This window comes from Microcebus murinus, chromosome 16 (genome assembly GCF_040939455.1).
Source record: "Microcebus murinus isolate Inina chromosome 16, M.murinus_Inina_mat1.0, whole genome shotgun sequence".
Lineage (NCBI taxonomy): Eukaryota > Metazoa > Chordata > Mammalia > Primates > Cheirogaleidae > Microcebus > Microcebus murinus.
In genome coordinates, this window is record NC_134119.1 from 51,494,693 (window position 1) to 51,507,015 (window position 12,323).

The following is a 12,323-nucleotide window of genomic DNA, read 5'->3' on the forward strand; positions in this document are numbered from 1 at the left end:
AAACCTAAAGGAAAGAAGCAACAACTGATTGAGATGGGAAGAAATCAGCGAAGGAACTCAGGAAATATGAAGAACCAAACAGAAACCACACCTCCAAAGAGGAACACCAGCCCCTTAGAAACGGACACCAACCAAAATCAGGCAACCTAAATGACAGAAGAGGAATTTCGAATGTGGATCATAAGAAAATTGAACGACCTGCAAGAACTGGATAACCAACACAAGAAAACACAAAAAAACTCCAGGACCTGGAACAAAAATTCACTAAAGAAATTGATACGATCAAGAAAAGTTCAACTGAACTCCTGGAAATGAAGAATCAATTACAAAATACAGTGGAAAGCCTCAAGAACAGAGTAGATCAAACAGAAGAAAGAATCTCAGAGATTGAAGATAACACTTTCCAATTAAGTAAAGCAGTCGCAGAGATAGAGCAGAAAAACAAGAGAAAAGAGCAAAGCCTACAAGAGATGTGGGATTATGTGAAGAAACCTAATGTGAGGGTCATAGGGTTACCAGAAGGGGAAGAAGAAAACACTCAAGGGTTGGACAAGCTATTGGAAGATATAATAGAGGAAAATTTCCCAGGCCTTGCTCAAAAATCTCGATATACAAGTTCAAGAAGCTCAGAGGACCCCTGGGAGATTCAATGCAAACAGGAAGACGTCACGACATGCAGTCATCAGACTGACCAAAATATCAACTAAAGAGGCCCTTCTAAGAGCTGTAAGATGAAAGAAACAAGTAACATACAAAGAAAAGCCAATCTGAATAATACCAGACTTCTCTACTGAGACTTTACATGCAAGGAGAGACTGGGACCCCATTCTCAATCTTCTGAAACAGAACAATGCCCAGCCTAGAATCTTATTCCCTGCAAAATTAAGTTTTGTATATCAAGGAGAAATCAAGACATTCTCAGATAAGCAAAGACTGAGGGAATTGACCAAGACAAGACCAGCCCTTCAAGAAGTTCTCAAAACAGTGTCACCCACAGATCAGCACAATAAACACTCACGAATGTAAATCTACTCAAAGCTAAAGATCAAAGCCCAGATTCCACAATGGCTCGAGAGAGAAAACAAAGCAACAAAGTTCAACCAAACATATTGAACAGAAATCTGCCCCACCTATCAGTTATCTCAATAAATGTGAATGGCTTGAACTCCCCACTCAAGAGACATAGGCTAGCCAAATGGATAAAAAAACACAAGCCAAGTATCTGTTGCCTTCAGGAAACACATCTAACCTGCACAGACACATAGACTAAAGGTAAAGGGGTGGAGAACAATATTTCAAGCAAACAGAAGCTAAAAGAAAGCTGGCATGGTGGTGCTGATTACAGATAACTTAGTTTTTAAATCAACAAAAGTAATAAAAGACAAAGAGGTCACTATATAATGGTGAAGGGTACAGTTCAACAAGAAGAGATAACAAGTCTAAATATATATGCACCCAACCCTTGGTGCATTCAGATTCATAAATCAAACTCTACTGGATCTAAACAAATGGATAACTAACAACACCATAACAATTGTAGACTTTAACACCCCACTGACAGCACAGGACAAATCTTCCAAACAGAAAATCAACAAAGAAATAATGGACTTAAACAAAATTCTAGAATAAATGGGCCTGACTGACATTTACAGGACATTCTACCCCAAAACCACTGAATATATGTTCTCATCAGCTCATGGGTCATTCTCTAAGATTGACCATATCCTAGGACACAAAGCAAAATTTCTATTTTTCTATTTAAAAAAATAGAAATTATACCATGTATCTTTTCAGACCACAATGGAATAAATGTAGAAATCAATCCTAACAGGAGCTCTCATTTCTGCACAAAGTCATGGAAACTAAACAACCTTCTGCTGAATGATCACTTCATAAACGAAGAAATCAAGATGGAAATCAAAAGATTCTTTGAACTAAATGACAAAGGAGACACAAGTTACCAAAACCTGTGGGACACAGCTAAGGCAGTCCTGAGAGGAAAGTTTATTTCCATAAATGCCTATATCCAAAAGTCAAAAAGAGTACAAATAGACAACCTAATGAATCGTCTCAAAGAGCTGGAAACAGAAGAACAGACCAACCCCAAACCCAGCAGAAGAAGTGAAATCATTAAGATCAAATCAGAACTAAATGAAATTGACAACAGGGAAACTATACAGAAGATTAATAAAACAAAAAGATGGTTGTTTGAAAAAATAAACAAAATTGACACACCATTGGCTAGATTAACAAAAAGCAGAAGAGAAAAATCTCTAATAAGCTCCATCAGGAACAATAAAAGAGAAATTACAACTGATGCCATGGAGATACAAGATATAATTTATGAATACTACAAAAACCTCCATGCACACAAACTGGAAAATGTGGAGGAAATGGACAATTTCTTAGAAACACATAGCCTCCCTAGGCTCAACCAAGAAGGAATAGAATTCCTGAACAGACAAATATCAAGTACTGAAATTGAAACAGCAATAAAAAACCTTCCTAAAAAGAAAAGTCCTGGACCAGATGGTTTCACACCCAAATTTTACCACACCTACAAAGAAGAACTGGTGCCTATCCTGCAGAAATTATTCCACAACATTGAGAAGGATGGAAGCCTCCCCAACACATTTTATGAAGTGAACATAACCCTGATACCAAAACCAGGAAAGGATGCAACAAAAAAAGAAAACTACAGACCAATATCCCTTATGAATATAGATGCAAAAATCCTCAACAAAATCCTAGCCAATCGAATCCAGGTGCTTGTCAAGAAAATAATTCATCAAAACCAAGTGGGCCTCATCCCAGAGATGCAGGGATGGTTCAACATATGCAAATCTATAAATGTAATTCACCATATAAACAGAAGCAAAACAAAGACCATATGATCCTCTCAATAGATGCAGAGAAAGCATTTGACAAAATTCAACACCCTTTTACGATAAGAACGCTCAACAAAATAGGCATAGACAGGGCTTACCTAAAAATGATACAAGCCATATATGACAAACCCACAGCCAATATCATACTGAATGGGGAAAAATTGAAAGCATTCCCACTTAGAACTGGAACAAGACAAGGTTTCCCACTATCTCCAGTTCTGTTCAACATAGTGCTGGAAGTCCTCACTACAGCAATCAGACAAGAGAGTGGAATTAAGGGCATCCAAATGGGAGCAGAAGAGATCAAACTCTCACTCTTTGCTGATGACATGATATTATACCTAGAAAACCCCAAGGATTCAACCAAGAGACTCCTTGAATTGATAAATGAATTTGGTAAAGTCTCAGGATACAAAATTAATACACAGAAATCAGAGACATTCATATACGCCAACAATAGTAAAAGTGAGAACCAAATCAAAGACTCAATTCCCTTCAAAATAGAAACAAAGAAAATAAAGTACCTTGGAATATATTTAACTAAGGAGGTAAAAGATCTCTACAGGGAGAACCATGAAACACTGAAGAAGGAAATAGCAGAGGACGTAAACAGATGGAAGAATATACCATGCTTATGGGTTAGCAGAATCAACATTGTTAAAAAGTCTATACTACCCAAAGTGACCTACAGAGTCAATGCAATCCCTATCAAAATACCATCATCATTTTTCACAGATATAGAAAAAATAATTTTACGCTTCTTATGGAACCAGAGAAGACCCTATATAGCAAAATCAATCATAGGCAACAAAAACAAAATAGGAGGTATCAATTTACCAGACTTCAAATTATACTACAAGGCTATAGTCATTAAAACAGCATGGAACTGGCACAAGAACAGGGACATTGACCAGGTAACAGAACAGAGAACCCAGATATAAAACCATCCTCATATAGCCAACTAATCTTTGACAAAGCAGACAAAAATATACACTGGGGAAAAGAATCCTTATTCAATAAATGGTGCTGGGAAAACTGGATAGCCACATGTAGAAGACTAAAACAAGACCCACACCTTTCACCTCTCACAAAAATCAACTCACGCTGGGTAATAGACTTTAACCTTAAGTGTGAAACTATTAGAATTCTAGAGGAAAATGTTGGAAATACCCTTCTAGACATTGGGCTAGGCAAAGAATTTATGAAGAAGATCCCAAAGGCAATCACAACAGCAACAAAAATAAACAAATGGGACCTGATCAAATTAAAAAGCTTGTGCATAGCCAAAAAAACTGACAAGAGAGCAAACAGACAACCCACAGAATGGGAGAAAATTTTTGCAAGCTACACATCTGATAAAGGGCTGATAACTAGAATCTATTTAGAACTCAGGAAAATCAGCAAGAAAAAATCAAACAACCTTATCAAAAAATGGGCAAAGGATATGAACAGAAACTTCTCAAAAGAAGACAGAATAATGGCCAACAAACATATGAAAAAATGTTCAACATCTCTAATCATCAAGGAAATGCAAATCAAAACCATAATGAGATATCACTTAACAGTGAGAATGGCCTTTATCAAAAAGTTCCCAAACAACAAATGCTGGCGTGGATGCGGAGAGAGAGGAACACTCCTACACTGCTGGTGGGACTGCAAACTAGTTCAACCTCTGTGGAAAGCAATATGGAGACACCTCAAAATGATATAAGTAGATCTACCATTTGATCCAGCAATCCCACTACTGGGCATCTACCTAAAATATCAAAAGTCACTTTATGAAAAAAGACACCTGCACTCGAATATTTATAACAGCACAATTCACAATTGCAAAGCTGTGGAAACAACCCAAGTGCCCATCAATTCGTGAATGGATTAATATAATGTGGCATATGTATACCATGGAGTACTACTGAGCTTTAAGAAACAACGGTGATATAGCACCTCTTGTATATTCCTGGATAGAGCTGGAACCCATTCTACTAAGTGAAGTATCTCAAGAATGGAAAAACAAGCACCACATGTACTCACCAGCAAATTGGTATTAACGGATTGACACCTAAAGTGGACATATAGGAATAACATTTATTGGGTGTAGGGAGGGTGGGGGGGAGGAGGGGATGAGTATATACAACCAAACGAGTAACATGTGCAACATTTGGGAGATGATCACGCTTTAAGCTCTTACTTGAGGGAGGACGGGAGGGCATGGGCAATATATATAACCCTAACACTTGTACCCCCATAATACGCTAAAATAAAAAAAATAAAATAAAGTTGACTTTATAACCTAAAAAAAAATAACTAAGAATGAAATATAACAATATACTGTAATAAAAGTTATATGAGTGTGGTCTTTCTCTCTCTTTTAAAATATTGTAATATTTGCAGACCACGGCTGACCTCGGGTAAGCAGAACCAGGGATGGGGGGCTACCGTTATGCCACAATTGGAAAAAAAAAAAAGCAATAGCGAAGCAGGTTTAGACACCTTTCGAGGCATGGAAGGTTGCCGGGAGGTACAAAACAGAGGCCTCTTTACAAATTGGTGGGAATAATCTCACGGCACAGGAAGACTGAAGACGGGGGAAGGTCCGGAGCCAGCAACAGGCAGCACTGCATGCCCCGAGGGACACGCCACGCACATGCTGAGCGCATCTGGGCGTGGCAGCCAGCTGATTCTCTCCCAGTGCTTCAGTTTTCCAGAAAAATAAGAAACGAGGTGTCCCTGTGCTATTCCGGGACCCAGAGGTCCATAACGCATCCAGCCGCTCTAGGCACAGGCTCTGGTCCCGAGGAGCATGTCCCACGTGGCTTCCTGCTAGCTATACTCCCTCTCAGCCTCCTCACCGCTAAAGTGGGCACAACCACGTCCTCTCCCCAGGGTTGCTGTGCAAATGAAAGGTAGTGGCACACAGCAGGCAGGTGCCTGAAGGGTGCTGTGATGAATGGGCTTACCAAGGCATGGCTAATTTAGCTAATACTTAGGAGAAATTTCCCACAAGAATTACTTGGTTAGAGGAATCCATAATTTCATAGCTTTTAACATGAATTTCCAAATATCTTCCAAAAGAACTACGTCAGTAATATGGCCCTAGCAGCCATCACACACTCACCAAGACTGGGTTTTATCATTTATTTTTGTTTCTCTCTCTTAAGAGGTATAAAGCAACACCTTGTAACTTAATGTGCAGTGCCCTAATCACCAGGAGTGAGCACTTCCCTCTCTTTTCTGCCGCTAGTTTTGATGGACGCTGTTCATGGTAGTCAGCTCCCTGTATGTCACTCTCGCTGTATTATTTCATTTTGCTATTCTTTCACTTTAGTTTCCTAAGTCTTCATTGCCAGATAATTACCATTTTAAACATAGTCAAATCTTGATTTTTTCAAGTTTACGTTTCTCCTATTTACTTCACTCCTTACTTCAAATTCTCCCTCCTTCTATGAGGTTTTCTAGTCACTGGTGACAGGCTCAGGAGGTGGCTGAAGATCCTCCCACTTGGCTCTGCCCCTTTCAGGGATGGGGAGAGAGAATAGGGTGGGTGAAGGGCACAGCTGCCCACAGAGGCTCTGTCCTGTTGTGCCTGGCTGGCCTAGTCCCGCTCCATGGCTACCTCGCAGGGACTGTCAGCAAGGGTGTGACAAGTAAGGGCACGGTACACAGGGCCACGGCCCAGAGCACGGGCAGTGGCAGTCCAGAACAAGCCACCAGTGAGCTGGACATCAAAACTATATCTTTACTACCATGGTCATTTTAAAACTTACAGGCTTTCAATCATGAACAATTACAGTGAATCAACACGAATAAAAGACACCTATTAGGCTAGCTTCAAAATAAATTCACCTTTCAACATTGGTTCATGGGTTTTGGTATATTGTCCTACTTTTACAGATCTCAAATACTATCCCCTTCTTTTTTTTTTGTTTGAGACAGAGTCTCACTCTGTTGCCTGGGCTAGAGTGCCATGTGCCATGTGCCATGGTGTCAGCCTAGTTCACAGCAACCTCAAACTCTTGGGCTCACACGATCCTTCTGCCTCAGCCTCCTGAGTAGCTGGGACTACAGGCATGTGCCACCATGCCTGGCTAATTTTTTCTATATATTTTTATTTGGCCAATTAATTTCTTTCTATTTTTAGTAGAGACAGGGTCTCACTCTTGCTCAGGCTGGTTTCAAACTCCTGACCTTTAGCAATCTGCCTGCCTTGACCACGTCTGGCCTATCCCCTTCTTAATATGGGAAATAAAGCTAAATTTAGAAACAGAAGAGTCTAGCCTGCAATCAGTCAGATGTGGAAGGTCCAGCCTGCGGCCATAGGCACGTGCTCTCACCTGGTGAGCCAGTGGCCGAAGTCAGGCCGGTGGGCCCATTGCACGCCCGTCTGGTTCAGTGAACGCAGCAGCCGGCAGCAGGCCAGTATCAGCCATGGACTGGCCAGCACCATCCACTTCTCATGGCCTCTGAGCACTTCTGAGAGAGAGGAGCTCATGTGCACTCTGTCCTGCTCCTGCATGTCATAGCCGGTCCTGTCCTGCAATGCTGGAGTGGTACCAGCAAACCCTTGTTCCACATGGAAGCAACACTGAGGCTCACCGTCATCTCTCAGAAAGTAGCTTCTGTAGATTTCTTGACTCAGAGCTAGACACAGGGTGTTCACGAGGAAGTACCAGGTCTGGTGTTCCTCCTCCACAAAGCTGCTGGCACCCAAACTCAAGACGTGGCCCACCGTCCCAAACACCATCAGAAGGTCTAACTCTGACCACCCTGAGTTGGGATGAGCTGGATTCTGCAAAGATGCAAATGCATTTTGTAAGAGATAATCTGAAAATTATACACATCTTGCTGCCTGCACAATAAATCATCCCCTGCAACAGACACCTGCTGTTCCTCATGCCCAGGACCTCTCCCCAGCTCTGCCAGGCCCTTTCCTCTTCAGTGGGACAGCCCCTCCTCCCAGGACACAACTGGAGGCAGTCAAAATGCGCTTATCCCAGCCAGGGGACATGGACACAGCACGGTCAATCAGCTGTCCTCACACTGGACTGCAAATCCCAAGATGAGCAAAAAAGAGCCTGAAAATGGTTAGATCCCTCTGGGCGGTGATAGAGCCCAAAGAGCTCGCCCAGTAGCTTCTGCTGGCCCTCCACACTCCCTCCTCTGTGCCTTTGCAGAGCCCAGGTCTTCAACTGGCCATGGCCAGTTCCTGCTGCTTGAAACCAAAGAACCCAATGATACATTCTACCAAAGGAGACATATAATTTCTCCATGAATTTTCCAGCAATCCAGAAAGTTTCCACTAAAATGGTTAATCCTGTTGAAATAACAAAGTTGGTATCACAGTACTATCCTTTAAATATACTAACTTAAAACAGTGAAAATTAAAGATGAGGATTCAATTACTGTCATTTATTCTTTTTGATAACTATTTATTGTACAGCTGGGTATAATAGAGAGGGAGATTGTGACCCTAGCTAGGCCCCAGGGATGCCAATGTGGGCAAAGGTAATCCCTGGTTCTAGGGAACTGGTAATCCCAGTTCTAGGGAAACCTATGGCCTGATAAGACAGACACAGAACAAAGGGCCTCTGATGGCCCTGTGACAAGGGGAGGGGATGAGGGCTACACAGGCATGGGGCAGGGGGTGAGTAAAGTGTGCTGTCAGTGCACCGGGCCCGTTGGTCCTGGGATCTGGCACTGTGGACCTGAATGCAGCCACCTACCCCTCCCCTTCACTGCCCAGCCACCACTACCCAGCTAACAAATGGAGGTGCAGAGGCCAAAGACTAAGAATTCCAATGGAAAATGCCAGCCTTGAAAAGAAATCTGGACTTATGAGAAAGAGTAGATTCCCAAAATAACAGGATGAGTTAGGAAGACCAAGTCCCCTTTTGATCCTCCTGAGTGTCCAACCAGCTGACTTTTTCTTCTTCCCTTGGCTGCAGCTCAGACGCCTCTGTAGAGAGATGGTCTGATTCATGTACCCATCAGTGGGGTGCCCGTTCCTCTGTAGCAGGCAGCTCTTTACAAACAACTTTGTTACAGTGCAGGAACACTGTTTTTCTAACCAAGAATTAAGGCATGTGACCTCCCAACACAGCTCTGGACACCTGTGTCATTACACCCAGAGGCCTGGCAAGGCTGCTCAGAGTACTCCCCCGCCGTGCCCTGCCCCACTGCGCCCGGCACACACCAGGTGTTCAACTAGTATCTGAGAAATGAAAGATCGGCTGAAATAGCAACAGCAGCCTGTGCAGAAAGACAATGCTGTACTCCCAGGAACCAGCTGTACCTTACTCGGGAGACTTCCACGGACAAAGATCTTGGTCAGAACAGACATTATTGCACAGAGCAGCGCAGAGATCAATGCCATCACTCCGCACGCCGCCAGCCACGGGAGGCCACAGAAGTAGCACGAGCTCTCAGCAGAGGTGCACACGATGACGTGAAAGGCTGACAGAACCAGGAACATCAAATAAAAGAGCAGGGAAATCACCGGAGAAGACAGCGAAATGTCCAGCTCAGCCTTTCTGTGCAGCGCCTGCGGGATGCTGAGTAGAAGCAGGGTGAGAACCTGGGACAGAGACAACGGCAGCGTCCACAGACTGCTGGGCTTGAGGAAACCTCCTTACTATAGAGAGCCCAACAAAAGGTTAGTTCTAATTAACTGCCACGCTGGCTTGATTTTTTATCACCTGCAGCCAGTGAAGCCACTTGATACCTCACAAAACTTTGTGCATTGTCACAAATCAGGACACACAATGAAAAAGACTAGAAAATTAGTATTTTTCCATTTTTAGTAACACCAAGATATATATTGTAAACTAGAATATTTTGGCTGAGTTATCAAATCAATTTAACACCTGAGCCATGACTCTATGTGAGAATCTGTACCTCCAGAACCACCGCAGTCCCCACCATCATTGAGTAGATGTCGTACTGGGCCACCTGTGTGCTCAGGGACAGACTGAGGGTCTTCAGAGCATCTAGGTACTGCCTGAGAACCTTGGTCCCCAGGTTGAAAAGGACTTCTGATTTATTTTCCTCTAAGTACAGTTTGATCCAGTTCCCATGCAACTTCTCTGACACTTTAAACTGCTCAAATCCAGGATCTATCAAGAAGACAGAAAGGTTACACACATGCACACATATCATGGACATATATACATGCATATAATTTCAAAGAATGCAGTTATTCATGGCATATGGCAAAGTCTTCAATTTTGGGGACTGACACCTAATGGAAATGAGTACTCCTGTGGGGGAGGGGCAGCAGCACCTGCAGTAAAACCATAAAAGCTGAGGGTGCTGGTCTGTCAGCCCCAGCACTATAGGGCCCTTGGGCCTTGCCACACGGAGGACACAAGTATCTGCCCACTGCTCTGCCTGGCCTTGCTCTACCTCCCTCACCTGGTCTTAGCTCCTCCTCACCCTTCTCTCTGTTTCTTTCTACTCTTCTCTTCCTCACTGCGCTATATAAAAAGTGTTGAAATGCACCACGTTAACACCCCATAGTTTTACAGAACCTCTCTAATGCTTGCAGCGCTGTGTGAGGACAGGGCAGGCAGGGGCCTTCTCTGCCAGGGCCACTTCCCAGTCCAGGATCTACTTCCCCTGCACTAACACCACCCACCCTTGAACCTGGGTTCTCTTTCTTGTTTTTCCTCTTTGGAAAAGGACAGCAGTTTCCAAGTCCCCCTGCTCATGCTGGCAAGCTATGTCGCTAATGTGGATGCTCTGCTTCTTCATAGGCCCAGCCCTTGCTGTGGCTGACTCCCCCTTTAGATGACATAGCATGCTGCTCAAGGTCAAGACTGATGTACTTCCTTTACAGGGCTGGCCAGTCTTGAGTCTTTGCCTAGACCACACTTGCTTGTGACTAGACTGGTCTGCAAAGCAAGAACTTTCTTTCCAAGACTCCCTGGCATTTAATATGTATATCCTGCTCCAGCAGAGCCACTTCAAGGATAGTCTCTGCTACGCCTCTCAGCCTTGCACCATCCAACAGGATACTGCACCAAGGACACCATGAGCATACCCTCAGGCCTTCCCCCATCACCACAGTGACAGAGAGGCTGTTGCAGGTGCCCTGGCTGCTGGGTTCCAGGGCCCTGTGGCAAAAGTTCCTGAGCATGAAGCCTAATGCCTGGCCCCTAATCCCAGGCCCCTAACTGCAGCTGGCACTAATGATCTGCACAGAGTGCCAGTGCCTGGCACCTGAGCAGCTAACTCATTTCACCCCCCCCAAATGACCCTATGAGGCAAGGATGAGTACCACACCTGTTCTCCAGAGGGGGGAACTGAGACACAGAGGGCCAATCACCTGCTCAGGTCACAGAGCTCCTTGGTAAAAGCTGGAGTTGGAACTCAGGTAGTCTGGCTCCAGGGCTGGCACCCTTAACTGCTACACACACCACCCAGAAGTGGGGGGCATCTCTGTCCACACCCCACCACCTGGGAATTATAGAGATATAGGGGGGCACCTGAGTCTACACCCTATCGAGGAGTCACAGAGACATGAGGGACACCTGTACATGTACCCAAATATTTACTGAGCACTGACTACATGCCAGAGGCAAGGGGCAAGGGGCAAGAAATATAACAGGTGAGCCAACAGGTACAGTTCCTGCCTGCTTGGATCCTGCAGGGTTAACATGCACACACATGTTAATTACAAGTGTGAACATGAAGGAAAAGTAGAGTATAACAAGAGATTTTTGGTAGTGGGGAAGAACTGATTTTAGACTGTGAGTGGGGGTGGGGGACAAGAATGGTCCTGATATTTAAGCTGAAATGTAAAGAATGCCCAGGAATTAACAAAGTGGAAAACTGGGGAAGAGCACCCAGTCAGTGGGAACAGTGTGTACAAAGGTTCTGAGGTGAGAAGAAGCTGGTCCCTAGAACTGAAAGATAGCCAGATGGGCGAGCTGTCAGCTGGGTACCCTGGAGGGCTTTGCAGGCCTTGTTGTGGCTTCTAAAATATATTTCAGCGTCAGAACACGTACCCAAGTTTGTCTCGGGAAACATGATCACTGACAGTGTGGACAACAGGCTTCCTGGGTGTAAGACCCCATGACTGTTTTCTTGGCCAAGGAACAGTCCTATGTTCATTTAGCAGGTTCATTTCCTTCCACATCCATCAGTTCTCGGTTTCTCTCTACCCTGCTGTTTCTGAAAGAGGCAAACGACCCCTCCAATGTCCTTTTTTGTTGGTGGTGTTTTTATTGCTTGTTAGTATAGAAAAAAGGACACATTAATGAAACAACAAATATGCAAAATCTACGAAGCTAATACTATTTTTGAAAAAAACAAAGATAAAACTAACATCTGTTCTTGGTCTAGACTGCAAGGTGCGTTGTAGCCAGGCCTCTCCTTTAACAAAGTGCACTGCCTGGCCCGTCTGAGGACCGAGAGCTGGTTCCCAACCGTTCCTCAGCT

At 43.9% G+C, this 12,323-nt stretch overlaps 1 protein-coding gene across 4 annotated transcripts in view; it reads right to left on the reverse strand.

Moving 5' to 3' along the window:
* Positions 1-12,323, reverse strand: part of PIGG (phosphatidylinositol glycan anchor biosynthesis class G (EMM blood group)) — a 47,627-nt gene that overhangs the window by 14,971 nt on the left and 20,333 nt on the right. For 2 of the 4 annotated variants that reach the window (XM_012783430.3, XM_075992927.1), the window contains exons 7-9: positions 9,780-9,997; positions 9,178-9,459; positions 7,220-7,674 (exon numbers count right to left, since the gene is read on the reverse strand). In XM_012783430.3, coding sequence (XP_012638884.2) covers positions 7,220-7,674; positions 9,178-9,459; positions 9,780-9,997 — 955 coding nt within the window. Of the gene's footprint in view, positions 1-7,219; positions 7,675-9,177; positions 9,460-9,779; positions 12,057-12,323 lie in introns of those variants that run through there. The other 2 variants (XM_075992928.1, XM_012783433.3) reach the window with 2 other exon arrangements.